Raw genomic sequence first — 26,348 nt, 5'->3', positions numbered from 1 at the left:
GATTTCTCAAGGGTGTTTTCAATCTTGAAATAAAAGTGGGCCTTGAAATTCCCACTTAGTGTTAATCACATGTTGTTTATCTATATAGAAATCAGGTGGGAAAACTCAAAACTGTTCTTGTACCTAAGGCTTCTTTATTTCATTTAGCACAAGATACACCTGTTTAAGTTTTGGGTTGAGAGCTTTTCATATTCTCCCCTCCACTCATGAATTTTTTGGGTAGATTTAACTTTCTGTCGAATAAATGATAAATTCCTCTAAGAAGACCCTTGTGCTGAAAGAGCAGGTTCTTTAAAAGTTATTATGCTAATTCTAAAAAAAGTATGAAATGTTTTTATGAAAGCATAAAGGTAAATGATGATCAACCATAATCTATAGGGGTAGTCACAACCAGCTGTACAAAATAGGGAAAAGAGAACTATAAATATTAACATTAAATATGTTTAATATCCCAGTAGTTTATAGGTCAAAGAAGAAATTATTTCTTCGTAGTGTCTCACCTTTCAGCTCAGTTATTTGAGGCAGAAAATATGCCTAGAGCTGATACAGGTTTGTTGGGTGTTTTTAATTTAAAAACAAGGCAAAATCAGTTTCTGAATAGGGTAAATGAACAGAACAAGTACATTTGATGTGTTCAGCTCACAAATACAAAAGAGGAACAGATATTCTAAAGATGATGTTTGTTAAGCACTAAAACAATGATACCTATTCCAGCCCAGTATTTCTAGATCTCTGACAAGGCAGGAGTAGTATTCTGGAGGCCTTGAGATGTGCAGGTCTTGTGTGTTCTTTAAAGCAATTTCCTGTTTAAAAGACCATTAAAAACATCATTAAGAGCAATTTCAATATTTTTGCATCTATTTAGCCATGTGATTTTTGCAATTCATTTGGAAATATTAAGCTTATGTAAAATTAACTGTACACTGCATTTGTTTTGTTATAGCCTCCAGCTAAAGCAGACAAAGAAGCTGTTTGGTAAATTACTTCAGATACTGGTAATGAAAACATCTGCAATTTAAAAAAACCCCACAGATGTTGACAACGGAGTCTTCAGATGCAAATATCAAATGTGCCTCTTTTTCAGCTAATAAATCAGAAGTCAAGCATCTTGACTGAAAGAACATTTCAAAGGAAGGTTCTATTAAGCCCACAGCTGTCTCCTGGGCTCCACTGCCACAAAAGACAACACATCCATGATATTCCCCATATTTTTAATATTTATATATATATATATATACACTTTATATGGCAATCAAAAAACAAAATCAGTTTCTCAGTTTTAACATCACAGGATCCCTTGGAGTAAGTTTTGGAGCAGACACTCTTCAAGAATGTAGTAATGTTTCAAAAAGAACTTTTTATCAAAAAGTTAATGTTACTGTGAAAAATAAGCCCTAACCATGTGTATCAGTTGTGTTGTGCTACTTGTTCTTTGGAAGTGCATTTGAGCTAAAATTATGCTTAACAGAACACATACATTTATGACAGTTAGAATAAAATTATTAATAATTTAAAATATAATAAATTTGAATTAAAATATCATTTATAAAACAAGTTTAACAATCATTTCTGCCCAAGTCTCCTACCATTGTCAGTGTTTTAATTCTCTGCAGTAATTGAGAACCACTATTTTGTTATTTTGAATGAATTATACTTTCACTGCATTTTCATTTTCTGAGTGCTTGTGTAGGCAAATAGATTGGAATAACTATTGTAAAGCTTTCCAAAACAGACATTCTTATTTAGGCCTATTCCAAGCATAGCAGAGCAGTAGTGTAATGCCAGGAGGAATTTCTGCTGTGGCTTTGAAGAATACTTCCTGTGTTTTATTCCTCAAGTAAAGTAGGTTGGATGAAGTATTCATCAGCAAGAATGCTCAAGAATAGTGTTTTACTAATAGATAAGAATTCCCAGTTACATGTTGATTAAAGGTTTGCTACTCTTCAACTCCAGACCTGAAAAACTTGTAGAAGAATAAACAGCAGCCTCTGAAATATTAGGGGAAATAAAAGCTTCTGCATTTATTTGTCAAATTGTTAGTCAGGTGAAAGCACCTTCAGCAATCCACTGGCTTCATAGCCCATTGTATAATTACAGGCCTGCTTTACCATCCAGACAGTAACAGGAATTCCAAGAATATCACTGTAAAGAGGATGGCTCTACACTGAGATCCCTTGCTGGGTTTTAAATTTTTTATAGCACTCCAACTTCCAAAGAATAAAGTCACTTAAATCCTAAAGGATATTCACACAGCTATTACATGAACAGCATATACACAAAATCACCTCTTTGTAATAAATAAATAAATAAAAATTCTATACATCTATGGGACAGTAATCTATAAAACACGGAAAGTGAAACCCAAAGCTCTAAGAGCATCCCATGTCCCACACACATATTCTGCCACTCACCAAAACAGTTTTCAGCTCCACCATAAAGCTGACAAGGTCTGGGCAGCTGTGCAGCCTCTGGAGGAAAGAGAGGATTAGTTCATTTTCTGCAACTTCTGGTGCTTCAGCCCAACTGTTTTTCTGGTATTGTCAAACCAAACATTAAAAAAGACCAAGTGCATTCCACATGTTTAAATTTTCCAATTGCAGAAGAGAAATTCCAGGAAACTTTACTGAGAATGAAACATCCCCTGGCCGCACTCATTTATGGATTTATTGAGATACAGTGTCTCAAATAGCACCTGTGGCAAAGGCTCCTCCTTGGAAACAAAGTATTCTTGGGACTCCAAACACGCTGCATCCTCACTCCAAAGCTTCCTTTGGATACTGGGATGTAATTTAGATCCCAAGAATGAATTGAGTCTATTAATAATTAACGTGAATTCTCTCCTTTGCATTGTGAACAACTTGTAAAAAAGTAAATACACTTTTAAAAAAGACAAAATCTGTTCTAATTGAGAGACTAAAGAAAAATTCCAGTAAAATGTCATAAGTAATTTATTTAAAATTGTTATAGCCTGATCAATAAAAATAAATATTTACTAAATTCCATCAGTTTCTCATTATATTTACTTGTAAATCCTCAGGCATTTAAAAATGAATCATGGCTCTAGGGTGAAAGGAAGATTCTTCAACTCTTTTAGAATAGGTGTGCGAGCACAAGATATCACAGAATCATTAGGAACAAATAATAATTAAACAAAAACGAACAAAAAAATTAAACAAATGTTTAATAATAATAATAATGACATTTAAATAAGTGGTTTTAAATTTGTATACCTGCTTCAAAATGTGCCGGTAGCCGTGCAGGATCCTCCTCAGCCGCCAGCTGCACTCTATCCTGGACAAACAGAGTTTGTGCACATTTCAAACTCACACTACATCATCTTTCAAAGGCAGAAAGCCTTCTACACACAACAGCTTTTCTTGGAGAAAAACAAAGGAAGGAAACAATGCTTCAAAACTGTGTTCAAAGTTACTCAAAACTTCCAAATGTCACCATGCCAAAGCCCATTAAAAATTAAGCACCAACCTGCAAAAGGCTGCTCTGTGCTGAAAACAACAACATCATTCTTGCAAGCGAGTGTAACTTCATAAAATACACTAATATTTAAAAGTGATAACCTGCAAATGTCAAAGTTACCTGCAATGCAGTTTTAATTACCCAGCCTAGAATGCAATAAACCATGGAATGCCACATCTGCTCCCAGTTTGGGGCTGGCCTAGGCAGAGCTGTGGAATACAAAGTTAAAGCTCATCCACGAACACGGATTTGCCTCTTTCACCCACTTCCCACAGACTGCTGGGATAAACACAGAAATGAGAACAGGGCTTCTAAAGAACGTTGGGTCATACCAATTAATAGAAACAGCAAACAGAAAATGAAGTTAAAAAGCTCTGTTAACCATCATTGCTTAAATTGCTTACATAAGTGCTTAAATTTACAACTTTGCACTGAATTAGCTGTTTCCCAAATGGTGACATAGAAATGATCTATAAATACAAATTATATAAAAAAATATAGTTTTTCCCAAGTATATTGCTTCATATATGTAAATACAACCAATTAATTACAACATGTTTCAAAGTTAATTAACAACTAAATATTTTGATATAGGCAATGCTTATTGTCAGCATTTATTAACACTGATGCTGTGCAATTTTTCAGCAAGGTTAAGCTGAAACCAGTGAGAATTAATTAATAACATGGATATTGGAAAAAATAATAACTCATTTTCATATCCATTATTGCTTTTATCAAAATTAACTTTGTTACATCACACTTTGAAATTGCTACCATAGAAATCTCTTACCTGGCATTTTTCAACTGCAAATCCACTGGCAGCAGTATCCTGATGTGGAAGTTTCTACCCTTGAAAAGAAGTATTTAGTTAATAGGAAGGTCAGAAAAGAAAAATATTAGACACTCGTGGGAATGATTCCCCATCAGATCAGCTACTAAGAAGGAAAATTTGTCTTTTCTGTCTTTCAGGAATATTATTCAGAATCTCTTTCCTTAGGGATAAAAAGCGGTATGAGTGACAGGCACAAATAATGTTGATTTTAATTCTGAAGCTGAAGTACTCTTGACCTTTAATTCACAATATTCAGTAAAAACTCTTCAGTACATCACATTTCATAAAGCAAACATAACACCTTTCAAGAGAAAAATAAACCTTATCCAAATCTGGACAAGACAAAAACATATAATTAAATCCAAAACATGCTACTGTACATGAAAGTTTGTCTCCAACTCCAGTAAGACAAAACAGATGCTTATCATAAAAGCAACTACACTCAAAAGAACCTTGGGCACTGATCCACAGCACATTTCAGCAGAGTTTTACAAACTGTAAACAAAAGCAGCCCCAAGTACATAAATTTAATTTTTTTCTTGTTAGTGCAATCCACATGAGGCAGCTTCTAAATATCCCCTGCTTGTATTTTCAGTCCTTACTGAGGTTCTCCTTCTACTTTCTTAATAAAACTGAAATAAAGTCGGTGAAGCCTCAAAGCAAAGGGGGCAGATAACTTATCTCAAAACTTTTATTCCAGATCCTACCCCAGCTCAGGACACCTTGAAGTTGGGAGTACTGGGTCCCCAGCACAAGCAAGGCATGGACATGCTGGAGTTAATCCAGGGAGGAGCTCTGAGGGTAACCAAGAGCTCAAAGCATCTCTCATGCCAGGAGAGCCTGAGGGAGCTTGGACTATTTGGAGAAAAGAGGGATCATGGATGACTACAGAAGGTACAGCCAGATCTGAGTGACACACACTGACAGGTGACAGAAATACAGGAAATATCACCTATACACCATGAAAAAAACACCCTTAAAAAGCTAAGGGGGGATCGGAAACTGGAAGAAGCCGTCTAAGAGGTTGTACACTCTTGGTCGGAGATATTCACAACGCGGCTGCAAATGGTCTGAAGCAACCACTCAAGGCAGAGGACCTCCAGACGCTTCTTTCAATCTCAATGTCAATTATATTTTTGACAATGCAAGAGGACACAGCCCATGTCTTTTGCCATCTACTTCGAGGAGTAAAGCCCCACGTTATTTCTAAATTAAAATGCACCCGTTCAGAGCTCTGTGTATGTGGTATTTTAAGGAGCCACAGCTGCACAGTGCCAGTGCAGGCTCCTCACGCTGCCTCAGGCGCTGTTCTGCCCCTGCACCGCGCTTTCCACATCCCGAAGGACGATGCAGCCCCTTCAGCTGAAGCCTCAAAAGTAAACGAAAGGAAAACACCCACCATCAGTCATTTATGTCAACTTTTACCACAGGCCATGAACGCGGGCACATTCAGCCTTGCCCCAAAACCACTTTTGTCAGCACAACTAACCCAGCCCAGCAGGCAGCCATTCCCGGGGCAAACCCGCGGGACGGCGGCGGCAAATGGCATTCCCCAATTGAAACTGCCGGTGGCTCAGCCGGGAACCCCGGCAGGGCTGAACCCCTCAGAGCCGGCACGGCGGGAAACGGTTCCCCCTCAGAGGCAGGCGCGGCACGGCCGGAAGCGGTCTCCCTCCCAAGACCCAGCAGAGCGGGAAGCACCCTCCCTCCACCTCGGAGTAAGGTCCGCCGGCCGAGCGGCGCCCGGGCCGCGGTACCTGGGCCGTGACAAAGCCCTCGTAGGCGGTGCCGTGGCGGTCCTGCGGCAGCAGCAGCGGGCATTGCCGGAGCAGAGCCCGCGGCCCCGCCATGTTCCCGCCCGGCGCCGCCGCCGTTCGAACGCGAGGCCCCGCCCCTGTCCGCGGGCGGCGCACGCGCCTGAGGGGAAGGGAGGGCGTGAGGTGCGGGCGCGCACCTAAGGACAGGCGCATGCCGCTGAGGGGAGGAGCGCACCTGAGGGGGGAGTACACCTGAGAGGAGGGATGTGCAGCTGAGGGGAGTACACCTGAGTTGGGGGGAACACACCTGAGGGGGCAAGTGTGTCACTGAGGGGAGGCGCACACCTGACAGGAGAGGAGCACAGCTGAGAGGAGGATTGTGTGGCTGAGGGGAGTACACCTGAGGAGGGGAACACACTTGAGGGGACAAGCGTGTCACTGAGGAGAGGAGCGCACCTGAGAGGAGGTTTGCGTAGCTGAGGGGAGTACAGGTGAGGAGGGGGGAGAATACCTGAGGGGTGAGATGCCACTGAGGGGAGCGCACCCGAGGTGAGGGTTGTGCCGCTGATGGGAGTACCACACCTGAGGGGACAAGCGTGTCACTAAGGGGAGGAGCGCACCTGAGAGTAGGTTGTATCGCTGAAGGGAGCACAGCTGAGGAGGGGGGAGAGTACCTGAGGGGTGAGGTGCCTGTCACTGAGGGGAGCACACCTGAGGGAAAAGCACACCTGAGGTGAGGGTTGTGTCGCTGAGGGGAGCACACCTGAGGAGGGGGGAGCTTACTTGAGGGGAGGAGCGCACTTGAGAGTAGGATTGTGTCACTGAGGGGAGCACAGCTGAGGAGGGGAGAACACACCTGAGGGGACAATCGTGTCACTGAGGGGAGGAGAGCACCTTAAAGGAGGGTTGTGTGCGCTCTGAGGGGAGCGCCCCTGAGGGGGGAGCACACCTGAGGGAAAAGCACACCTGAGGTGAGGGTTGTGTGGCTGAGGGGAGTACACCTGAGGGGACAAGCGTGTCACTGAGGGGAGGAGCACACCTGAGGTGAGGGTTGTGCCGCTGAGGGGAATACACCTGAGGAGGGGGAAGCTCACCTGAGGGGAGGAGCGCACCTGCGAGGAGGGTTGTGTCGCTGAGAGGAGCACACCTGAGGGAAGGAACGCACTCGAGGGGTGAGGTTCTTGCCACTGAGGGGAGCGCACCTGTGGAGAAGCAAACACCTGAGGGGAGAAGCGCACTGCGCTGAGGGATGAGCACCCTCAGGGGAGGCACGCACGTCCCGAGGACGGAAAACTCTGAGGGAGAGCTCCCCGCGGCTTCCAGAGTCTCAAGGAGCAGCCCTGATTTCTCCCACGGCAAGGAAGGGCTCCTGCTACTTTGAGGAGCATCTTTTCCAGAGCGCTGAAGGAGCACGGCTGCCCTAGAGCAGAGCCGGGAGTTCCTCGCTATTTAGCACATCCTGAAGGGACTGGATTAAGTAAGGACTAGCTGTTAAGTAAGGATTAATATTATGTAAGGGTCATAGTAAGGGTCATTAATATTAAGTAAGGGTCAGCTGACTGGGTCATGGAGATTTTTGTGCCACCCAGGACAAGGGATTACTCAATTTTTGCATTCTTTTCTAGTGGTCAACATTTCCTACCATAACACTTTTAGGGTCGTAATAGCTCTTTTCCCTCCTACAGGTGCTGGGATAAAAACCTTCCTCTCCTTTCTGAGTGGGTTGCTGCCAGAACCTGGCAGCCACAGTATGTGGGGAAGCCTGAGGAGAGAAACTTAAAACTTTGGGGTTTTTTGCATGTGTTTTGGAAGGCATTGAAACTTTGCACATCACTGAGGCTGAGCATCATGCAAGAGTCAATTTCCACACAAATAGGCATGTTTAAGAAAGAAAACACTGATTTTTGCCTAATTAGATCATGGTAAGATTTTCAGGAATATGTGCTACTAAATATATATTCTCACCAGTGTTTAACTTTTTTTATACCTTGGAAGTGTCACTGGTGATTTCCACACTTCCAGCAAACTATCAGTATATCCGAGAAATAAAGATTCGGTTCGGTGTAACAATGTGGCTTTACTCACCCTTTTCTGCTCCAGAAAACCTCGGACAAGATCGTTACCAAGGCAAGAAACACTTTCTAAACATATGCACTATCAGGTTTAAATACCACGGTGTTCAGCCCTTGTGTAGTTTGCTCCCCCTGAAGCTGTTCCTGTGCATTTCACTACCCAGCATGGCTCACCACGAGCAGTTAATCCAGTGTTTCATAGCAATTTGTATCCCTCGAGTTATCTATTAATTTAATTTTGACCAAAACATTTCTGCTCTTGAGCTGTTTGCTCTCAGTATGCACGGCACTAGAAATTACCTTATTTAATTGTGAAGTAGCTCTGTACTTTACCAGGTCCACTGATCATTTCTTAATTGCATCAAGTGCAAAACTGAAGGCAGGGGGTTTTTTCTTCCTTTTTTGGCCATGCTTATCTGAATCTCTGGCATTAAAAAAATGTCAAGTCCCTTTAGCCAAGTGCATTTATAGAGTAATGCATCTAAATAAAAATACCGTAAGATCAGAAGCACAAAATATTCTACTACTGGAGTCCAGAAAACATTAATCATTATCTTACACTGCATATGCTGCACACTTTGAAACTTTGTAAAAAAAATGCAATTACTTGAAGCATCATGTTACTTTCAGCTGGCATGCAGACCAGCATTTTTAAAGCAGCAAAATTGAAAAACAAGATCAGTGAGAAGTTGGACATCTCTGCTCCTCAAGGGAAAGGAGCACTGATCTGATCTTTCAGCCACAGGCCACATAGACCAATTTAATTACAATTATTGTTTGCCCGAAGAATCATAATGGAGTATGTTATTAATTACTTGTCCATTCAAATATCATATTCAGCCAGTTAAGCCATCAATAAAATCATGGCTCCAGTGGCAAAACAAGCAGTGTACAGAGCTAACATTTGAAAGCACCAATTTCTGGGCTAAATTTTGTTAGTTAAGTCATCCCACAAACAGCCAGAAAGAAAGTGCATTCATCAGTCAGAATGCACATGGAACCGCATTGAAATAATGGGGATTTTTTAAGAGCTGGGTTTTTTTATTTATTTAAGGATGTTATGAAAGGCAGGAAAATAACAGTGCATTGTTCTCCAGCATTAGTGTCTCCAACAAAAAACAATCCATTTAAACCCATGCAAAATGGCTAATACTGTTATTGCTGTCCCTTTTCATAACTCAGTGTCATTTTATTCATCTCGCCCCTAAGAAATGACCTTTTCTGTGCACATCCCCACCTTTTCCCACAAATCCCCTGAGTGACAGAATCTCATCCTAATCCCATTTCCATTTAGATGTTACAGGAAAGCATTGTAGACCTTGGAGGCAATAAGTAATCATAATGGAAAGATAATAATATGTTTATGAAATCTGGATTTTAGAATAGTAAATTGAAAAATTACAATAGTATTTCAAGCCACTGAAGGTCAATGCTACTAAGAGCAAAAAGCCATCGATCAAGTGTTCTCAAACTTTTCTAGTTTAGATTATTTTTTGATACAAAGCATCTCTGTTTCAGAGAGCAGCACCTCTCTCCTGAGGTGATTCCTCATCTACCTAGCAGTCACACAATCTGGTGTTATAAACAGGATTTAATAAATTTTCCTACAAACAACTCCTTTAAGCAGACCTAAAAAAAGAGAGAACAACTTCCCAGATCTCTCCAAAGTGCACTATAGACCCTGGTTTAAAAATTCCAGCCCTTATTAATTCCTTATTAAAGGGTAAAAAAGAATATGTTAGAACTCATAACTAAATATACCAAAATAGTACTTTGAATACTGTGTAGTTGTAGGCTTTTAAAATAAAGGTAAATTTGCTTCCTTGTGTCTAAAAGCTACAAAGTTGTACATATAGAAAACCACTGAAACTTAACTAAAGTACTAGACAAAAAAAAACCCCAAAACAACAACAAACAACTAAAAAAGAAACAACACTCCAGCCTTGTCCTCAGCTAGTGAAGGAGTTTTTCCTCTCTTCAGTTTTCCACTGTTTTAAAGCACACCTCAGACTCACCAAGAGCCATTTCTGGGACTCTCAGAAGTTTTCTGTCAATAAAGCAGCAAACCATGGTTGTTACCTGGAAGGGGTTTTATTGGACTGCTGCTCCCCCTGAAAGGCTCCCTGCTCTCTCAAGGACCCTTGTGCTCTCCCCTTCCCAAGTTCCTGGCATTCCTGGCCCTGCAGCCTCTTCTCCCTCCTGCCAGCTCTGGTTCCCAAGCAATGCCCTTGTACAATGGGCCAGTTTGGTCACTGACCAAGAGCTAATGTGTTTTTTTTTTAATTCTTTTTAAAATGGCCTGGTTTGCTGGAGCTGTGACAGAGGCACTAGAGATGACATGAAGAAAGCATCAGGAGGGCACATCCACCAGCCAAACCACCCTTTTTGGAAGCAAGATGTTAGATCAGACAGTGGAAGAGCACACAGGTGAGAACCACCAGGCTTCCCCTTCTACCACCATCCTCCCAGGCCACAACCTCTCAGTGGCACAGTTTCCACAGACACTTCTTCCTTTGCCTGCCCCTGGAGTGACAGGAAAAGGGAGAGTGGCTTCAACATGAGACAGAGGGGGTTTGGATGAGGTGTTAGAAAGAAATTATTCCCTGTGAGGGTAATGAGGCCCAGGCATAGGTTGCCCAGAAAACTGTGGCTGTCCCACCCCTGGAATTGTCCAAGACCAGGCTGGACAAGGCTTGGAACAACCTGAGATAGTGGAAGGGGTGCCTACTCATGACAGGTTTTGGAACTAGATAGTATTTAAGGTACCTTCCAACCCATGCATTCTGTGTTCCTATTTGCATAGAGTTGTCTTACACTCTACGTTTACTTCTGGCTATTTAAAAACATTTTTCATTGCTAACAGCTCACAAACTCAGGGGCTCTGGACACCTCCCTCATAACACCTCAGTACAAAGCAGTGCAGCTGTTCACAGAAGTGTCCAAGCAGCAAATACCTCTGTTCTGATGAGTTTGAATGCAATTATTCTTCTGTGTTTAAAGAACTTTACTATCATATCCAAACCAAGAGCAGTGATTGATCTATTAACAGTATAAAATGATTAAGTAAGCATTGGCTATTTTAAAAATGTCTTGGGACTAGAGGGCTCTCAAAGCTCACGCTCATCTTTGTATATATAGGCAAAGTCGTGGCACTCTTTTTGGCAGATGACCCAGCAAAATGACTGATGTATGAACATTAATGCATTCACATAAATTAACTCTGCACATAAAAAACACAGAGCCTTTAAGCCCAATTACATCTTCCCCAATTGTACAAATACTCCCTTTGCAGTCAGAGGCAGCTCAGGAAGATGAGGCCAATCCATATGCTATATTGATTCTAAAGGCACAAGAGTATGCAGTTAATCCCTTTCAAACCTTGCAGAGCACAAGCTCTTGGAGATCTTCCAGGCAGCCAGATGAAAGTTGCCTTTCAGAAGCAGGGGCTGTGTGCTGTTAGAGATTCCAAAACATGCTGGGCCAAAATCTGGCCTTGTTTTACCAGTGTAAAATGGGACTATTTCAGGAGAGTTCAGTATATGTGCACTGATATTAAACTGATCATTATCTTGCAAAAAAAGTGTATAATACTAACGTGCTTTCCTCTTAATGGCCAAGAAAAGCAAAGCAAAGATCAACAAATGAAAATGTTTTCTTCCAGTGTTATAACATCTAAAACATGTCAAGCAGTTTATGATAGTTTTCAGGGTCTGTTGTGATCCTAATAGGTTTTATGTGAAGATAATTCAGATACCAGAGTGATGACTGATGTGTAAATCTTCCCAGGTAAGTAAAAAAGGTAGGTTAAAAATTTCAAACTCACCCATGAATCTCCTGTAGAGATATGGCTGGAAGCATCCAAAGGAGTCATTAGAGATGAGAAACACCTTCCTGTAAAGGTCAAGCACCTTTAGATGCATTCACACTGCACTTCTCTCCATCAGCAGCTACCAAATCTGAGTATTTGGAACTTCTGGTGTTTCACCTGGGTGTTGGCACTGCCTTTTTGTGGGACTTTCTAACTACAATACCCAAAATATAAACCCATCTCTCCAGCATAGCTCGGAATCCAGTGCAGAATCCTCACATTTTACAGCATAGCTGGATCATGCAAGGTTGCATGAGGTTGAAATGAGCCAGTTTACAAAATAAATGTATCTGTATGGTGTTGAAGTACATGGTTATGGCTAAGTTACAACCATTTAAAATAAATGTTGTCTAGCAAAATAAAACAAAATTCCTATTATCCAAAAGGAGGGAAGTCATTAAGACAGAACTGTATCACCAAGCAGCACTTTCAAGGTTTTTTCAGCACACTTTAGAAAACTTGCATAATAAAAGCCAATTTTGAAGCAAAACTAAATATGTTCTTTTAAAAATATCACAGTGAAATAAGCACGAAAACCAAAAAGAACCTAACAAGTCACAGAAAAACCCAGCCATTATCCACAAATAGCAGTTGATAAATTGGGGCACATCCATTATTTATCTTATAAACAAAGGAGATAAAATTTTAAATCTAGACAGAACAATAAGTACTATGTGATCAGTGGCTTAAAAATTCATTGTAGATGCACCTTATGAAGAAAGTTGCTATTTGTCTAGATCACTTTGTGAGCCACAAGATGCAACTGCAGGGATTTTGCAGTAAGCAAGAAGTTTACATTATAGCACTTTATACCATTTAACTTTATAACAATCTTAAGTTAATGCCTAAGAGGAGCACAGACCATAAGAGTAGAGAATACTGTGCAGAAATTAGAAAGAAAAGAGGAAAATACATAATGTATGATGTAAAAAGAAACAGATAACGAAAATTAAAAGGATTTTACTAGAGGAAAACAATTTCATTTTATTGTAAAGCTCTAAATGAATAAAATAAAGTCTTTGAATGTGAAGATGATTAAAAAGACAAAATCATTAGCTAAAGATATTTACAAGTTTAGACTTTCATTCTGATTGTAATTTTAATTAGCTGGACACTAGGGGGGATGAAAATGAAAGCCTACATCATCTACTTACTCTTTAAATTGCATTCCACCTTAATTTTCTGCTCTTCAGTTCTTAATTTTCTCTATTTTTGTTCTAACTAATCCGGTTATCAGAATAAAGTGATTTTCTCTCAGCCAGGTTTAACATTCAGTATTTGAGTCTGTGAACCAAAAGTTCATCCCACTGCTTCAATTTTTATTCTTTCAATAGCAGTAACTCTCCAGGAAACTTTTCCAGTCTTTTGTCTGTACAGCAGGGTGCTTTATGTACACACGACAGTTATGCAGCTAATAACAAAGGATTCTATTTTAAAAATAATTATGTTCCATTTACACAGTTTCCCATGAAATTTGCTCATAAAATGCAGGATGCACCAAAAGATTAAATGCCATTTTCCTGTTCATTAAAATAATTTTTCTAAATGTAACCCAGTTACTTGTCTTTTTGTCTTGAAGGAACCACATGTCCAAGCAGCAGTAAGTTTATTCTTAAACAAAAGAACTAATTCCCTTTGGGCTGTCTCTGCAGTGCACAGTTAACTCCCAGATTTGTGCCCTTGTCTCAGGCCATGGACAGACAGACAGACAGACAGCCCTTTCATGAAAAGCTGCACTGAAGCAGATCACACAGCCTTTTCCAGAAAAGCTCTGGAAGCACAAATGCAGAGCTCAGGTGGCTGCTGCAGGTGCACCAGCAAGGCAGTCTAGCACTGAGTGACCATCCCCACTCTCAAGCCTTATCTGTTTGAAGGATTCCTCAGCTCCTGCCTTGCCCTGAAGATGCTCTGCTATCAAGCCACATGGAATTCTTCTGGAAGCTGACCTGTAAGACACCCACCTAGTTGTGGAAAGGGTGTAACGAGGCCATCAACACACTGGGGATTTCACCTGCACTGACCATGGAAGGTGTTCTGTAAAAGGGAGCAAAAGCTGCATTGCAGCCCTTAACCTTGCCAGGTTAGCTGGTTTGGGCTAAAAGTAGCTACCCTGCAATTTATGTGTTCTCTTAAAGGTCAGCAGGAGAGTTAATATTATCTCAGTACGTCCTTGTTACTTTCTGAATAATTCCATTTAGGAGAAATTCAGTCCGAGAAGATGTTTTATATACCATTCTTATATTAGCTGGGTAAAACCCAGAAAGGATAGTTTGATCTTGACAAGATAAAATTATCTTTTTGTTTCAAGCAATTGATTCACAGGCCTTCTTGCCGTGTTTTCCTCTAAAGAACAGTGAGGATTCACTCATGGACTTTTTGTAAGTGCGTGTCCACTTAGAGTATAAACAATCTTCAGCAGAGCCTACAAACAGCTCTCTGTACCTGGGAGTTCTTATTTTAGAGTCATTTTAGTTCAGATCAGCATTGTGCTTTTGAAGTGAATCTCTGATTGTCCTCATGTTCTGTGCTTTGATTCACATCATGATGTGGTATTGAACCACATGAACCAAATTCCTTTTGGATTAAAATCAAGTGGAAAATGCTGAAATGCATGTAATGTACTCCAGCTGTAAATGTCCAGTAAGTCTTTTAAATTCAGTTACAGCTTAAAAAAAAAATTTAAAAAGTGCCATGAATATCACACTCTCATCACAACATATTTTACTTTAAATTCACATTTCCTCCTGCTCTGCTAATGTAGATGGAAGTTTAAGGATAATCTACTTCAAATTCAGCACTTTTCTATTTGCAGTTTTATTTCTCTCTCTTTTATGGAAGTTGATGTTCATCATCTAGTCACTCTCTCCCTACTAATTCTAATAGGTTCAGAACTCTGTCAAGACACAGTTGTCTGTTCCCTGGGCAGAACAGCCAATTGCAAATGTTTTATTTAAAACCAAAGGTCCAATTACAGGACCAATTTATGATCTCGGTCGAGCCAATATAAATCTGATCCAGTTCATTGACTTTAACCTGACTGCAGTAACTTTATTCCAGATTTGCTCATGTGTAATGAAATTGAGTTCAGACAATGGCTCTGATCATTACTTTTTAAAGAATTAACTAGTAATATAAGTTGCAATACAGAGTCCTTCCACCTTTGGAACAAGGCTTCATAATTATCACTTGTGGGTCAAAAGCATACATCCAGTCCAACGCTGCTTTTAAGGACCAAAGTGCTTTAAAGATTTTGCTTAAGAAGGCACAAGGTGGGCATGGCAAGACATGAGGATTTTAGCAGCATCACCTGAAAATAAGGACAGAATTTTTTTTTTTCATTCCCTTATAGAAACATAGTAGTTTTCTGATGCATCATTAAATAACTGGTAGAAACCTGTATACAGTTTGGGTTGGGTTTCTTTAAACACAGAGGAAAAATTACACTCATTTCTTGGCCACTCTGCAGCACGTGGTTAAAAAACCCAAGCAGGCACATATGGCTTCCATAATACACACTACTGCACAGTCATTTTCCAAATCAGAACTCAAAGTACGTCTTCAAGTTTTAAATGTAGACTCCCCTTCAGATATTTAGCACTTATACCTTCTTTTATCTGTTTTTTCAAGTTATTTAACTTTCTGGAATTTCCTTAACAATCACAGACAACGTAAAGATTTTTATTCAGTTCAGGGGTTTGATTTCAGGGCATTTTTGTTTGGTTGTTTTTTTTTTTAAACTTTATGCAGTGGAGTAGTTTAAATTTCCTTATTTCCTCAGTGGGGGAAAAAAAAAGGCAAAAAGCTTCAAAGACAAGACAAACTCTGCCAAAGGAAGAATACAGCAGTGATACTCTTCTGGGCTTTCCCAATCACTCTAGTATCCTGGTTTCTGTGACAGCTACTTGTGAATTGAATATAAAGGAATAAATATTCCCCTTTTTAGACTTACAGGCTTAGACTAAGAGGGAATAGAGACAAACTGCTGACTGCAAGAGTTGTGGACAAATCAGAGAGGGACTGAACACAGGGTTAAACCAGGATTCAGTTGCTCACACCCAAATTATACTACATACCACATACTAGATATAGAATTATAAAATATATACTATAAACACACATGTTGGGGCTAAAAGTGAAAGATTTGATTCTGACAAAATTGTCCTACCTGAGAACCAGAATCAATAACAAAACCTGGTATAGCTCTATCAGCTTATGAGCTTATGCTGGCCCTGGTTTAAGTCTGTCTTTGAGTGCTTGAAATTAGTTTCAGGTGCAGTAATCACAGAAAGAAAACATGTGCAGGGACATAACTTTTTAAAGAAACAACAAAACTGAAACAGGTTCAGAGAATTATCCATCAAATTACATTTTTAAGAGTGGCTATTAAAATGTTGATGAAAGAATATAAGATGATGAGTCAGGGACACTAAAAGACCAAACACATGGTTCTCCAAGATATTACACTGAGTAGTAAGAATTTCACTTTATAACCCAATGTGATTAAACAGCATACTGCTGAAAATGCAGATGTTATACTGCTACATTAAAAAAAAAAAAAAGTTTTAAAAAGATTTTCCTAATTAAATCATGAAAGATCACAAAGAATATAGGGAGGAACTTTGCTAAGAGTGCAGTCATGTAGAAGGACTAGGATTTAGGGGTGGTCTTTGAAGTTTTCTTTTTCAAACTAGATGGCCTTGAAGCTATTGAAAGCTTGAAAGATTTTTCTGGTGAAATTGTATAATGTTAGACTTATGTTGTACTACTCAAAAATATGTGTGAGCTGTTTGTAAGAAAGGATTATTTTTAAGGAAAATTGTTTTCAAATTGACCTTGGATTCATATTTCTGAAGCAGCTAAAGCGAAGGCAACATTCCCAGCAGCAAAAATTCCTGCCAGGAATGTAACATTCAAATCTCAGTTAATGTGTTTAAAAATGGCAGTGGTAGTGATAGAGAGAAAAAGCACAATAATTCACCAAGTTTTCAAAACAGAGGTGTTAATATGAAATAAGTTTTCAGCAAGGACAGCAGAATTTATCAAAACATCATTTGTATATGAGATGCTCTTTTTTAAAAGTAATCCTGATTTCTTAGGCATTATACAAGAGACTTTCTTAAATAAAAGAAGTTTGACTATTCTGTACCATTTTTTAGGGTTACAAGCACATGTCAGTAAATATTCAAATAGTCCATAACACAGCTGAGATTGCAAATGATGCTTATTCTTAAAACATTCCAGTACCTGCAGAATTGTGTCTCCTGTATTCCAAAGATTTTCCTTCTGCTGTTCAACCTGCTGCCATTATGTATTGCATGAAGGAAGTGCTGAACCATAAGAAGTCATGGATGAATATGTTCAAGTATTCCATGCACACACTCCTAACCATTTGTACAGGATCAAGTCTAGCTTTCTGTCACTATTTTCTTCTGTATAACCAAACTTCTCTAGGCTGAGCAAAAAGTGCATTTCTGTTGATTCTAATCTTCTTTCCCCTACAGAAATTCCACATTCTGATTTGGGAGCTGAACTTCCTCACTGCTCAGCAGGTGAGTAGTAATTACTTGATTCCATGCTGTCCATACCCTTCAATGTCTACACCAAGATACTCCTAAAGATCAGATGAGGATGGAATTGTGAAAAATGTTAATTCTTGCAAACCTCTTCTGAAAAGAGCTGAAGGAATAAATTCCTTACAGAGTTAGACTTGCCAGGCTCCTTGGCTGATAGCCCAAACTGAAAGCTCTCTTGCGTTTGGGAGTCTAAATGTGATCCCTTCACCTCCTGTTCTAGGGAACCACTGTAGGTTGTTTGCTTTATTCCTGTCTTTCTCATCTCTAAAGCTCTTGTAAGTTTGTTTGTTGTTCCAGCACAGTGACCATACTATTAACCCAGGCAGAAGTGTCTGAATTAACTCCAAATGATTGAGCCATCTGGAAAAGTTCAGTTTGTATTAAACTCTGAGAGTTAATTGGGTTTTATGTGGCAGAGCTGCTTCAGGAAGCTCACTGGGTCCTATAGCAATGTGATATAGATGTAATGCACCCCTATGCATTAAAGCCTCCATCAGACTCATTAACTGTGCTTTGTACATTCATTTTGGTAGATAAATTTGTTTAATCATATGCATTGCAGTGATATCTAAGTGTGCTTCTCTTTCCACTGCTCGTAACTTTAGCCAGTGGCATCTCCTCCAAGAAAGAACACTTTGGCTTCATCCCCATTACATTTTAATTGCTCACTAATGAATCATGTTTAGTATCTGAGCATTGGGTGGCTGTGAGTTTCTCTGCATATATTTACCACTGTGGCATTTCACACAACTTGCAAAACTATTGCTTCTTCTAATACCATAAACTATTTCTGAATTCCTTACTTATGATCCTTTAGAGATTGCAGGTGTTACGCAGTCTTTCTCCATAGCTTTTGATTCTGGAATATTTTTAAAATGTTTAGTATTGAATTTTGTCTTATTTGAGGGAAACTGATTATTTTTTTTCCTGACATGCATTTCAGTTATTTTTCCAAAGTTTGCTACTTCAGTTTAGAAATTCTTTTTGTTATCAGTATTATCAATTCACTGCTTTTGCAATATCCAAATTACTTGATACAATAATCTTGTAAAATTTATAGGAAGATATGCACCCTCCAAACAATTACATGGAACCGAAAACATAGCAGATTTTTAAAAAATATTTTATGAGAATATTTGTTTTATATTTATCTAGACTGTATTTATTTAAAATTTTGTTGTAATAGTGTTTTTCTAGTTATTTTAAGAGAAAAACATTGGCAATTATTCTTATAAACTTTCTCTAGATTTTATAAAGAAGGAATGTCATTTTTATGGAAAAATAGACAAATAAGCGAAGAGTATTGTCTTCCTTACAATACTTATAAGGCTCAATTAAAAAACAGACCCTGAATGAAATTGTTTTAGGCCTTCCTTCTGAATGTTCCTTGAGTAGGATATTCACAGCTTAAACATTCTGCATTGTCACATGTATGTTTAAAATGTCCCTCAGTGATCTTTCCATGCCACTAGTTTAAAAAGGAAATATTACTGCTCCAATAAATTTGTGGGGGGGAGATAAATGTTTATTTGACTTTTTTTTCTAACTGCCCAGCAATTTCCAGCAATTTCTGGCTGCAGGGAAATATACAATAGATTTGAATCCTCTGGGTTTATGACATGCAACAGTGTACATGATTTCTCTTTCTTTTCTCTTATTGTTTTACAGTTCTCCTCCCAGGTAAATTTGGGAGTGCTTCAACTGCTCTCAGGGTTGCAAGATTCCTTCCAGCACGAGGAACAAAGGTAAGTTCATATTTTCTACTTTTGTCAAGATCCCATTTACTTATGACACTTTATGATTAGGACAAATGGATTTTCAATTAGAAAAAGTTCTCTCCCAAACCAATTTCCTGCTCCCATTCAAAAACAGGGATCAAGGCCATGACAGCCTCTCACTTCTCAGCATGTTCTGACTCACTTGGACCCTCAGCAAAATTCCAGAGCTGATACACATCAAGAAGGCATTTCTTCCATTTTTGAGACAACCCAAACCAGAAACCCCAACCATTTAAACAGAAGCTAATTGCAGAAATTACCTGTGCTCAACACACATCATCCTTAAACACCTGATATTTTAATTCTATGGAAAATTTCAAGAACATTTTTATCATCCTCCCTGCATTACCTCACTTGGATCATTTGTCTTTCAAAGGACTAGTAAACCTTAATTTGCTTTAGCAGCTTTGAATGGATTTTTATTGTTTCTTACCACAGCCTTCAACTCTAGTAATTTGAAAACTAAATATGAACTGCAAAACTCAACCAATCCTGTAGTATTCTTTTAATATCAATTTCTATATAATTAGCCCCCAAACTGTGTTCAATTACTGACAATTATTTCCATGCACTTTGAGGGACAACACTAATTTCACAGTTAGCAGCATTTAAAAGGAAGGTGATTCAAATACTATATAAAATGTCCCTGTCTCAAGAGCTACAGAGCATTGTTGCAGACTTTGTGAGATAAAAAGGATTGCACTGGTACAATATCAGAACTCAGATTTTACAACCCCACATATGTGTGTTATTCTGTCTGGCAGGTAGTTTGTGTCAGCATTCTTTAAATGCTAACTAGCCTTATTATAATATTGGCTGTGTCCTTTTAAAACCAAAAAAAAGATGTAAAAATCCATAAAAACTGATGCACCAGATAAGGACTAATGATTAATGTGATGTAATCAGGATTTCTCACATTCAGATTTTTTTCTCTTTGGTTATCTTACAGATATTTGAAGCATTTCCCTTATAATTGTTACAAGGTGCCTTCCCTCACATTAAAACCATGTTTTATGACCTTCAGCCCATTTTGTGTCCCTATCCTATAAGAATACAGGTGGAAGAGATTGGTGATGTCATGATGGTTCTATGGTAATGATGTACAGCTCCTGTTCCAGTGAGGTCACTGGAACTATCAGTCACTCTGTAGGGACAAATTATTTTTGTTATATCCATTTTATTGTTGGGCTCTGATGGACCTTGTGACAACTGGAAATTGTATTTATATATGTGCATACTTAAAAGGTTATCAGTAGAGCCCAGAGCATTGACTGGGTACTCTTATTATACAGTGGTAAATATCCAAATAAAGAAATAAATCAAATGACACCCTTCTCAAATGAGAGTTACAAAATGGAGCTAACAAATATTGATAGGCAGCAGTCTTCAGAAGATCTTCTAAATTATCTTGTAAATGCTATGAAGTTTAAGCAGAGGAGACAAGGAAACAGAAGAGTTATTGTCAAAACAGCACACAGACACTTAACAACAAAAATAACAACCTTTTGTTGGTAAATGACAGCCAATCTTGGCTCTGGTGTATATCTCAAAGATCCGAAGGAAAGTTATATGATAAATAAAATTGTGCACATTGTAAATTCCAAACACGCTGAATAGCTGAAGAATAAAGACCAGTAACTGAATTCATGCAAAGGACAGATAAAAGGTTTTTATGGTTTAAAAGTAAATTTGGGGTAGAATCCTGCAAACACCAAGATATGGGTTGGTTTGTTTTTAAGATTCCATTCTTTATAGAAGTCTCTAATTTCAAGTGAAATGCTGATTTAAACCTTTAGATTTGTGATTTTAAGGCGAATCAAAACCAGCCCACAGTACTAAAGTACTTGCAGGTTTTTTCAGTATTTTTTGTTGGGTTGGTTCAATTTTTTTCCAAAAAGATGAACAATAACTTCCATCACCTTTATGGCATAGCAATGCCATCATAAGTCACCAGGAAAAGGTCAAAATTTTATACAACCCTAAGAGTCAACTACAGATCACACCAGTGACTACTTGGTTAAACATGAGGGAAAAAATGAGAATGTAACAATAAAAGAAAACTCCAAATCATGCTCAGACAGCAGCACTGGAAAAGAAAAAAGACCTAACTTGGGGGGAAAAGGTGACCAAAATGGGGTCCCTGAAGGACACAAATAAATGATGACTCATATGCTGAGTAGGATCTGTCTTTGGGGCCAAAGGGGAACTGTGTGAACCCACTGGGAAAGGTGTGTTGAAATGTAGAATAATCGAAAGCCCAGTCAAGGCTATACATTTCCTTTCTGCTGAGAGATAAAAGGAGGGGGAGGCTTTGGTTAATGATCCCACAGGTGACAGGAGCAGCCTCAGAAGTTTTTGTGGACTAAGGAAAGGTAAGTTTTCTCCAGGATTCCACCACTTGTACAGATGCAGGTCAAGGAAAGGTAAGATTTCTTCAGGATTCCACCATTTCTACAGATACAGCACAAGGAAAGGTAAGATTTTTATAGGATTCTTGCATTTGTACATGTAAAGGATTGAAAATCTCAATGCAGGCAATGACACTGAACAGTCCACAACTTCACAGCAGTAGTTATCCTCTCTAAAGTGAATAATGGCTATGAGAATTAGAGGCAAAAACTATTAATAAAAAACTGCAATATTTCTGGCAAGAGCTTGTACACTGTATCAAATAAGAAATAGGCATTTTAAAATTGGGTTGCGCTAATCTAGCTAATTGCAACAATGTTTTTAGCATTGTAGATCTAAATAATTATGTGAATAATGTAATTTTAAAAATAAAAAAAAATATTTAATGCATTTGCACAAGGGATCACTAAGGATATTTTTGTGCCGAGTCATGTAGCCTCTACAGACATTTTAAAATTGAAAAACTGAAACAGCAAAAGACACAATTCAGTTTTCCAAAACTGAGCAAAAGACAAAAGGTCTGGTTAAAACAATGAGGCACAGAATCTTACAGGGAAGACTGAATTGTATTGTAAGTTCACCTGCTTTTGTTTACCTATTGCAGTGATCCTGGTATGTACCAAACAATATATACAGCAATATCCAGGCACAATATAGTGAGTTAATAATGGAGCTTCAGTCTTAACTGTGAATTCCCTTGCATTACTTGGTATATTGCTGATACAGATAGGGTTTTGTGGCTTAATTCGTGGCAGCACATAGGGTGTCAGCTGGAAATCCATTTTGTCGTTGTAGAACAATATACAGAATATAATAAACCCATTCCCACCTTCCCATTCTTTCCTTACAGTAGGAAGCCAACATTTAGAAACCCATAGCAAACAAACACCTGCTAAGCATAAATCACAAGCACAAACACAGCGCTGGACAAGTTCAGAGAGATACGATGGGAGAAAAATCCACGGAAAATCTTAATAGTCATTAGGAAAATCTAACATTTGTTTCACAAACTGACAGGTGGCTACTGAATCGACTTCAGAACAACCATAAAGAGAGAGCTGGTTATTATGCCAGTAAAACTTAAACAGCAGAGCTTTTTAATAAGCTGCACTCTGTTAGGAGTACACTGAGGGAGCCCAAGCAGGAAAAAGCAATAATCACATCTAGCAATAACAAGAGGATCAACTAATATCCATCATAATTTCTCCCTGTTTTGCTTCTCCCTATTAGTATGAGATATAGTAGAAGTAGAAGCAGCCTAACAAGATACTGAGCAGAACAGGTGCAGAAACTAAAGCATCTTCCATTTAGAGAGTCAGCATTTTTCTTTGAAAAAACCTCTGTGCGCTGTGCAGGTTGGAGCCTGGGTTGCCCATTGCTTATACCCATTGTGTGATGTGTGCACTATTTTATCTCTTCCTGCAGAGTTTGGTTGTGACATACATAACACATGTGCCCATAAAGTTACCCAGAAAGGCACTGAAAAGGTTCAATATATGTCATGGCAAGCATATTTCTTTGTTAATTCCATAAAGACAGTCTGGAGAAGCCAAGTCTCCTACAATTTTTGTGTCCGCAGTGGGGAGAAACCAGCACATTGCATGCTATCATTATCACAGAATTATGGTGCACTATGTAATACTTTCACTCTTGCCAGAGAATGATAGTGGAAATGGCATTGCCCCATTACTAATGCTTAATGTATGACCAATCAGAAGCTGAAAATCATATGACCAGTGGCAGCTTATGCCATCCCATCAGTTCGTAAATTGGATGCAGTTTGTCAGATGGACACAATATCCCTCCACTGTAGGTGGTCTCTGTTTCATTAGGTTTCAGATTGATGGTAGTGAACAATAATCCAAAAGTGTGCAATAGGTACATCAACCTCATTTTTCATTAACAGTGCTTCCCAGACGTATTGGGAGCAGGTACAAAACATAGATTTTGTTTGGCTTACTTTGATCCGTGCAGAGACTATTGGGTATCTGACTTCGCTGTCGGAGGCTTATGGTTTCGGTTAGCAGAACCTGGTACAGCAACTGGATGAGGTGTTTTTGATATAATCTATTCATTTAGGTGTGATGCAGAAATAGTGGGTGGCAAAGCTGCTAATTTTTTTTTTCTAATGAAGTAATGAGCAACCAACAATTTATTTACATACAAGGCACTGCAGTTACTAGGGGACCTTTCTAAATTACAGGGTAGATATAAGAGTGGTAGTGATTTTTTTTTTCTTTATTTCCCAAGAGATTAACAGATATGTTGGTGCATTTTTGCAGCTTCTAAAAGAAATTAAAAGACTGAAAGCCTTTGCCAGGGTCACTGAAATGACAAACAAATCCACTAAGGCTGTATCTTACACAGTTTTGACTTAGAGGGATGTGTTTTACTTCACAGTGAAATAAAGTAGAATGCAATGTTGTTCAAATAGTGAGTAATTGAAAAGCCATTTTTAAAGCAGAGACTTTGAATCCCTGCAAATGATATAATATTTATAAAGCTGGCAGAAAACTGATTTTAGACTCTGCAGCAGATGAGTAAAAACTGCTATCATCAGGACTGATCAGGTACCACATGCTTTCACTATCTTCAATACAGTTTTCTTCCCAATTTTTATATTAACAAAGTGCATGTTCATTATTAGCAAGTTAAATATACCTAATTAAAAATAAAATCAAAGCCCTAAGTAATATATTATGCAGGAAAAATAATGTTTTAATGTTCAGATAAATGGATTTTATTATGCAGAAGCACATATGCTGTTAATCATGTAGCATCAAGCTATGCAGGTAGTCAAGATAGGCAATATGGTTTACTCTTCGGATGTACCTCTTATCTCAGTGTATGAAAAGTTTCCATCCACAATATTTCATTGTCTCTTTCTAAGAAATGTATCTCTAGGCCCTGAAGATTTAAAGAATCCTCATCATTTGCACAGCACGAACACGAGCTCTGTTCTGTGTGGGGCTGAGGGGGGGAATTCTGTGTGTGCATGTATTTGGCATGAATTTCTATGGAATATATGGACTCTCACATCACGCCACTTTTCCAACAGCATCTCTTATCATTGTTTAAGAATATCTTTTCACTTTCATGCTTTTCTCTAGTTATTTAACATAACTGGGCAACTTTTCTTCTGAAGTTCTAAAACATGTGTCCATTGCCCTGGTTTGCCAGCCTTGAGCAAATCTCTTTAATAGATCACTTTCAAGATGATGATACATTGATATTCAGCTTTAATTAGTGTCATGAAAGAGAAAAAGCCCTTCAAATGTCAATGGCTTGCAAAAGTTGTTGGAGCATCTTCTTAAAGCAAATCTGAAGGCCTGGTCTGCAATAATTTTTTTCTTTCTTTCACATGATCCTATTACAGGAGTTTTTTTGTAAACTGGTGTTATAAACGATTATTTTTAGTTAAGAGAAGCACCAGGAAAGATTAAAAAATGGATATAAAGACATTCTGGTTCTTGATCTTCTTTCTTCTCATCTCAACCTTTAGAAAGTCTTGCTGGAAGAACACAAGGAACAGCGGGAAGGTTTCTAACAGATCTTTGAGACCTCCTTGCAGTCAGATCCCAGGGGAGCTAGAACAGTATACCTCTGTGGTTCAAAAACTCTTTGGGCCAGAAAAAGGGGCCTTTATCTGCTGACATATCAAACATATTCAATCAAATATTGATCTAGAAAATCAGCCACTTTTTCTCTAGCAAAGAAATTAAATTAGTGCTACCTACTGAAGATCTACAAATGGTTCTCCTGAAGATAATGATAGTACCCTAGGCTGTTCCTAGGATCAAAAGTTTTTATGGACACCAAACTGATTTAATATTTTCTGTAATGCATGGAGAAAAAAGGGTGAAAGATCTGCGTGCCAATAGTAATGTGCTGGAGATTATCTCATGTGGCGAGTCCTTGCATCAAGGAGCAAGGTAGGTTTTTCAAATCCATCTCATCTTTGGAATAAAAGAAACAGAATGTAGCCCATTTCACCTTAGACAAAGATTTTCATCACCAGAAATATCTGACACCTCTTAAAGTTGGTGCTGGTAGCACATGTTTCTCTAAGTCATAAACATTTCCTGTTCTATTTCAACATGTCCCTTCTGTTGCTTTGGAAGAAGTGAGAAGTCTCTTCTTCAAACTCTAAACACTAACAGACCATAAAACATGTCTAATGTGCAACAATGGGAGAAACATTTCTTAAAATATATTTCAAGTCCCATTGTCGAAACAATGTCATCATTTGTATTATGAAAAAAGGTAGGCTGTACAGAAGAGCACAAGGGTTTAATGATTTAATTAGTACTTCATTCTATGAATTTACTGGAAAAAATAATGAGGCATTAGTTCCTATTAAAGCATTTCTCACATTCTCACCCACAAAATCATGTCTTCGGGGTTTAACTACACGGAGACAAAGAACTGAGTTGTTACAGGTCAGATCAGTCAATGGTGGATTTATCACCTCTCTCACTTCTTCATGAAGTGCATCCAGTTGATGATGTCTTGAAATTCTGACAGTTTGCATTTATCACTGGACATATATGACTGGACTAAATCTGTGCACAAAGAAGAGGCACTC

General features: G+C 38.7%; 1 protein-coding gene across 2 annotated transcripts in view; it reads right to left on the bottom strand.

Annotated features, from left to right (window-relative positions):
* FANCL (FA complementation group L) overlaps nt 1–26,348 on the bottom strand; it is a 67,227-nt gene that overhangs the window by 14,788 nt on the left and 26,091 nt on the right. The window contains exons 1-5 of one of the 2 annotated variants that reach the window (XM_005486802.3): nt 6,064–6,220; nt 4,265–4,323; nt 3,231–3,291; nt 2,412–2,468; nt 706–803 (exon numbers count right to left, since the gene is read on the bottom strand). In XM_005486802.3, coding sequence (XP_005486859.2) covers nt 706–803; nt 2,412–2,468; nt 3,231–3,291; nt 4,265–4,323; nt 6,064–6,156 — 368 coding nt within the window. In that variant the 5' untranslated portion in view covers nt 6,157–6,220. Of the gene's footprint in view, nt 1–705; nt 804–2,411; nt 2,469–3,230; nt 3,292–4,264; nt 4,324–6,063; nt 6,221–26,348 lie in introns of those variants that run through there. The other variant, XM_026793283.2, reaches the window with a different exon arrangement.

Source organism: Zonotrichia albicollis, chromosome 3 (genome assembly GCF_047830755.1).
Source record: "Zonotrichia albicollis isolate bZonAlb1 chromosome 3, bZonAlb1.hap1, whole genome shotgun sequence".
In the NCBI taxonomy this organism is placed as follows: Eukaryota; Metazoa; Chordata; class Aves; order Passeriformes; family Passerellidae; genus Zonotrichia; species Zonotrichia albicollis.
Note: the sequence above shows the minus strand (reverse complement) of the source record. Positions and strands in the feature narration are given on the sequence as shown.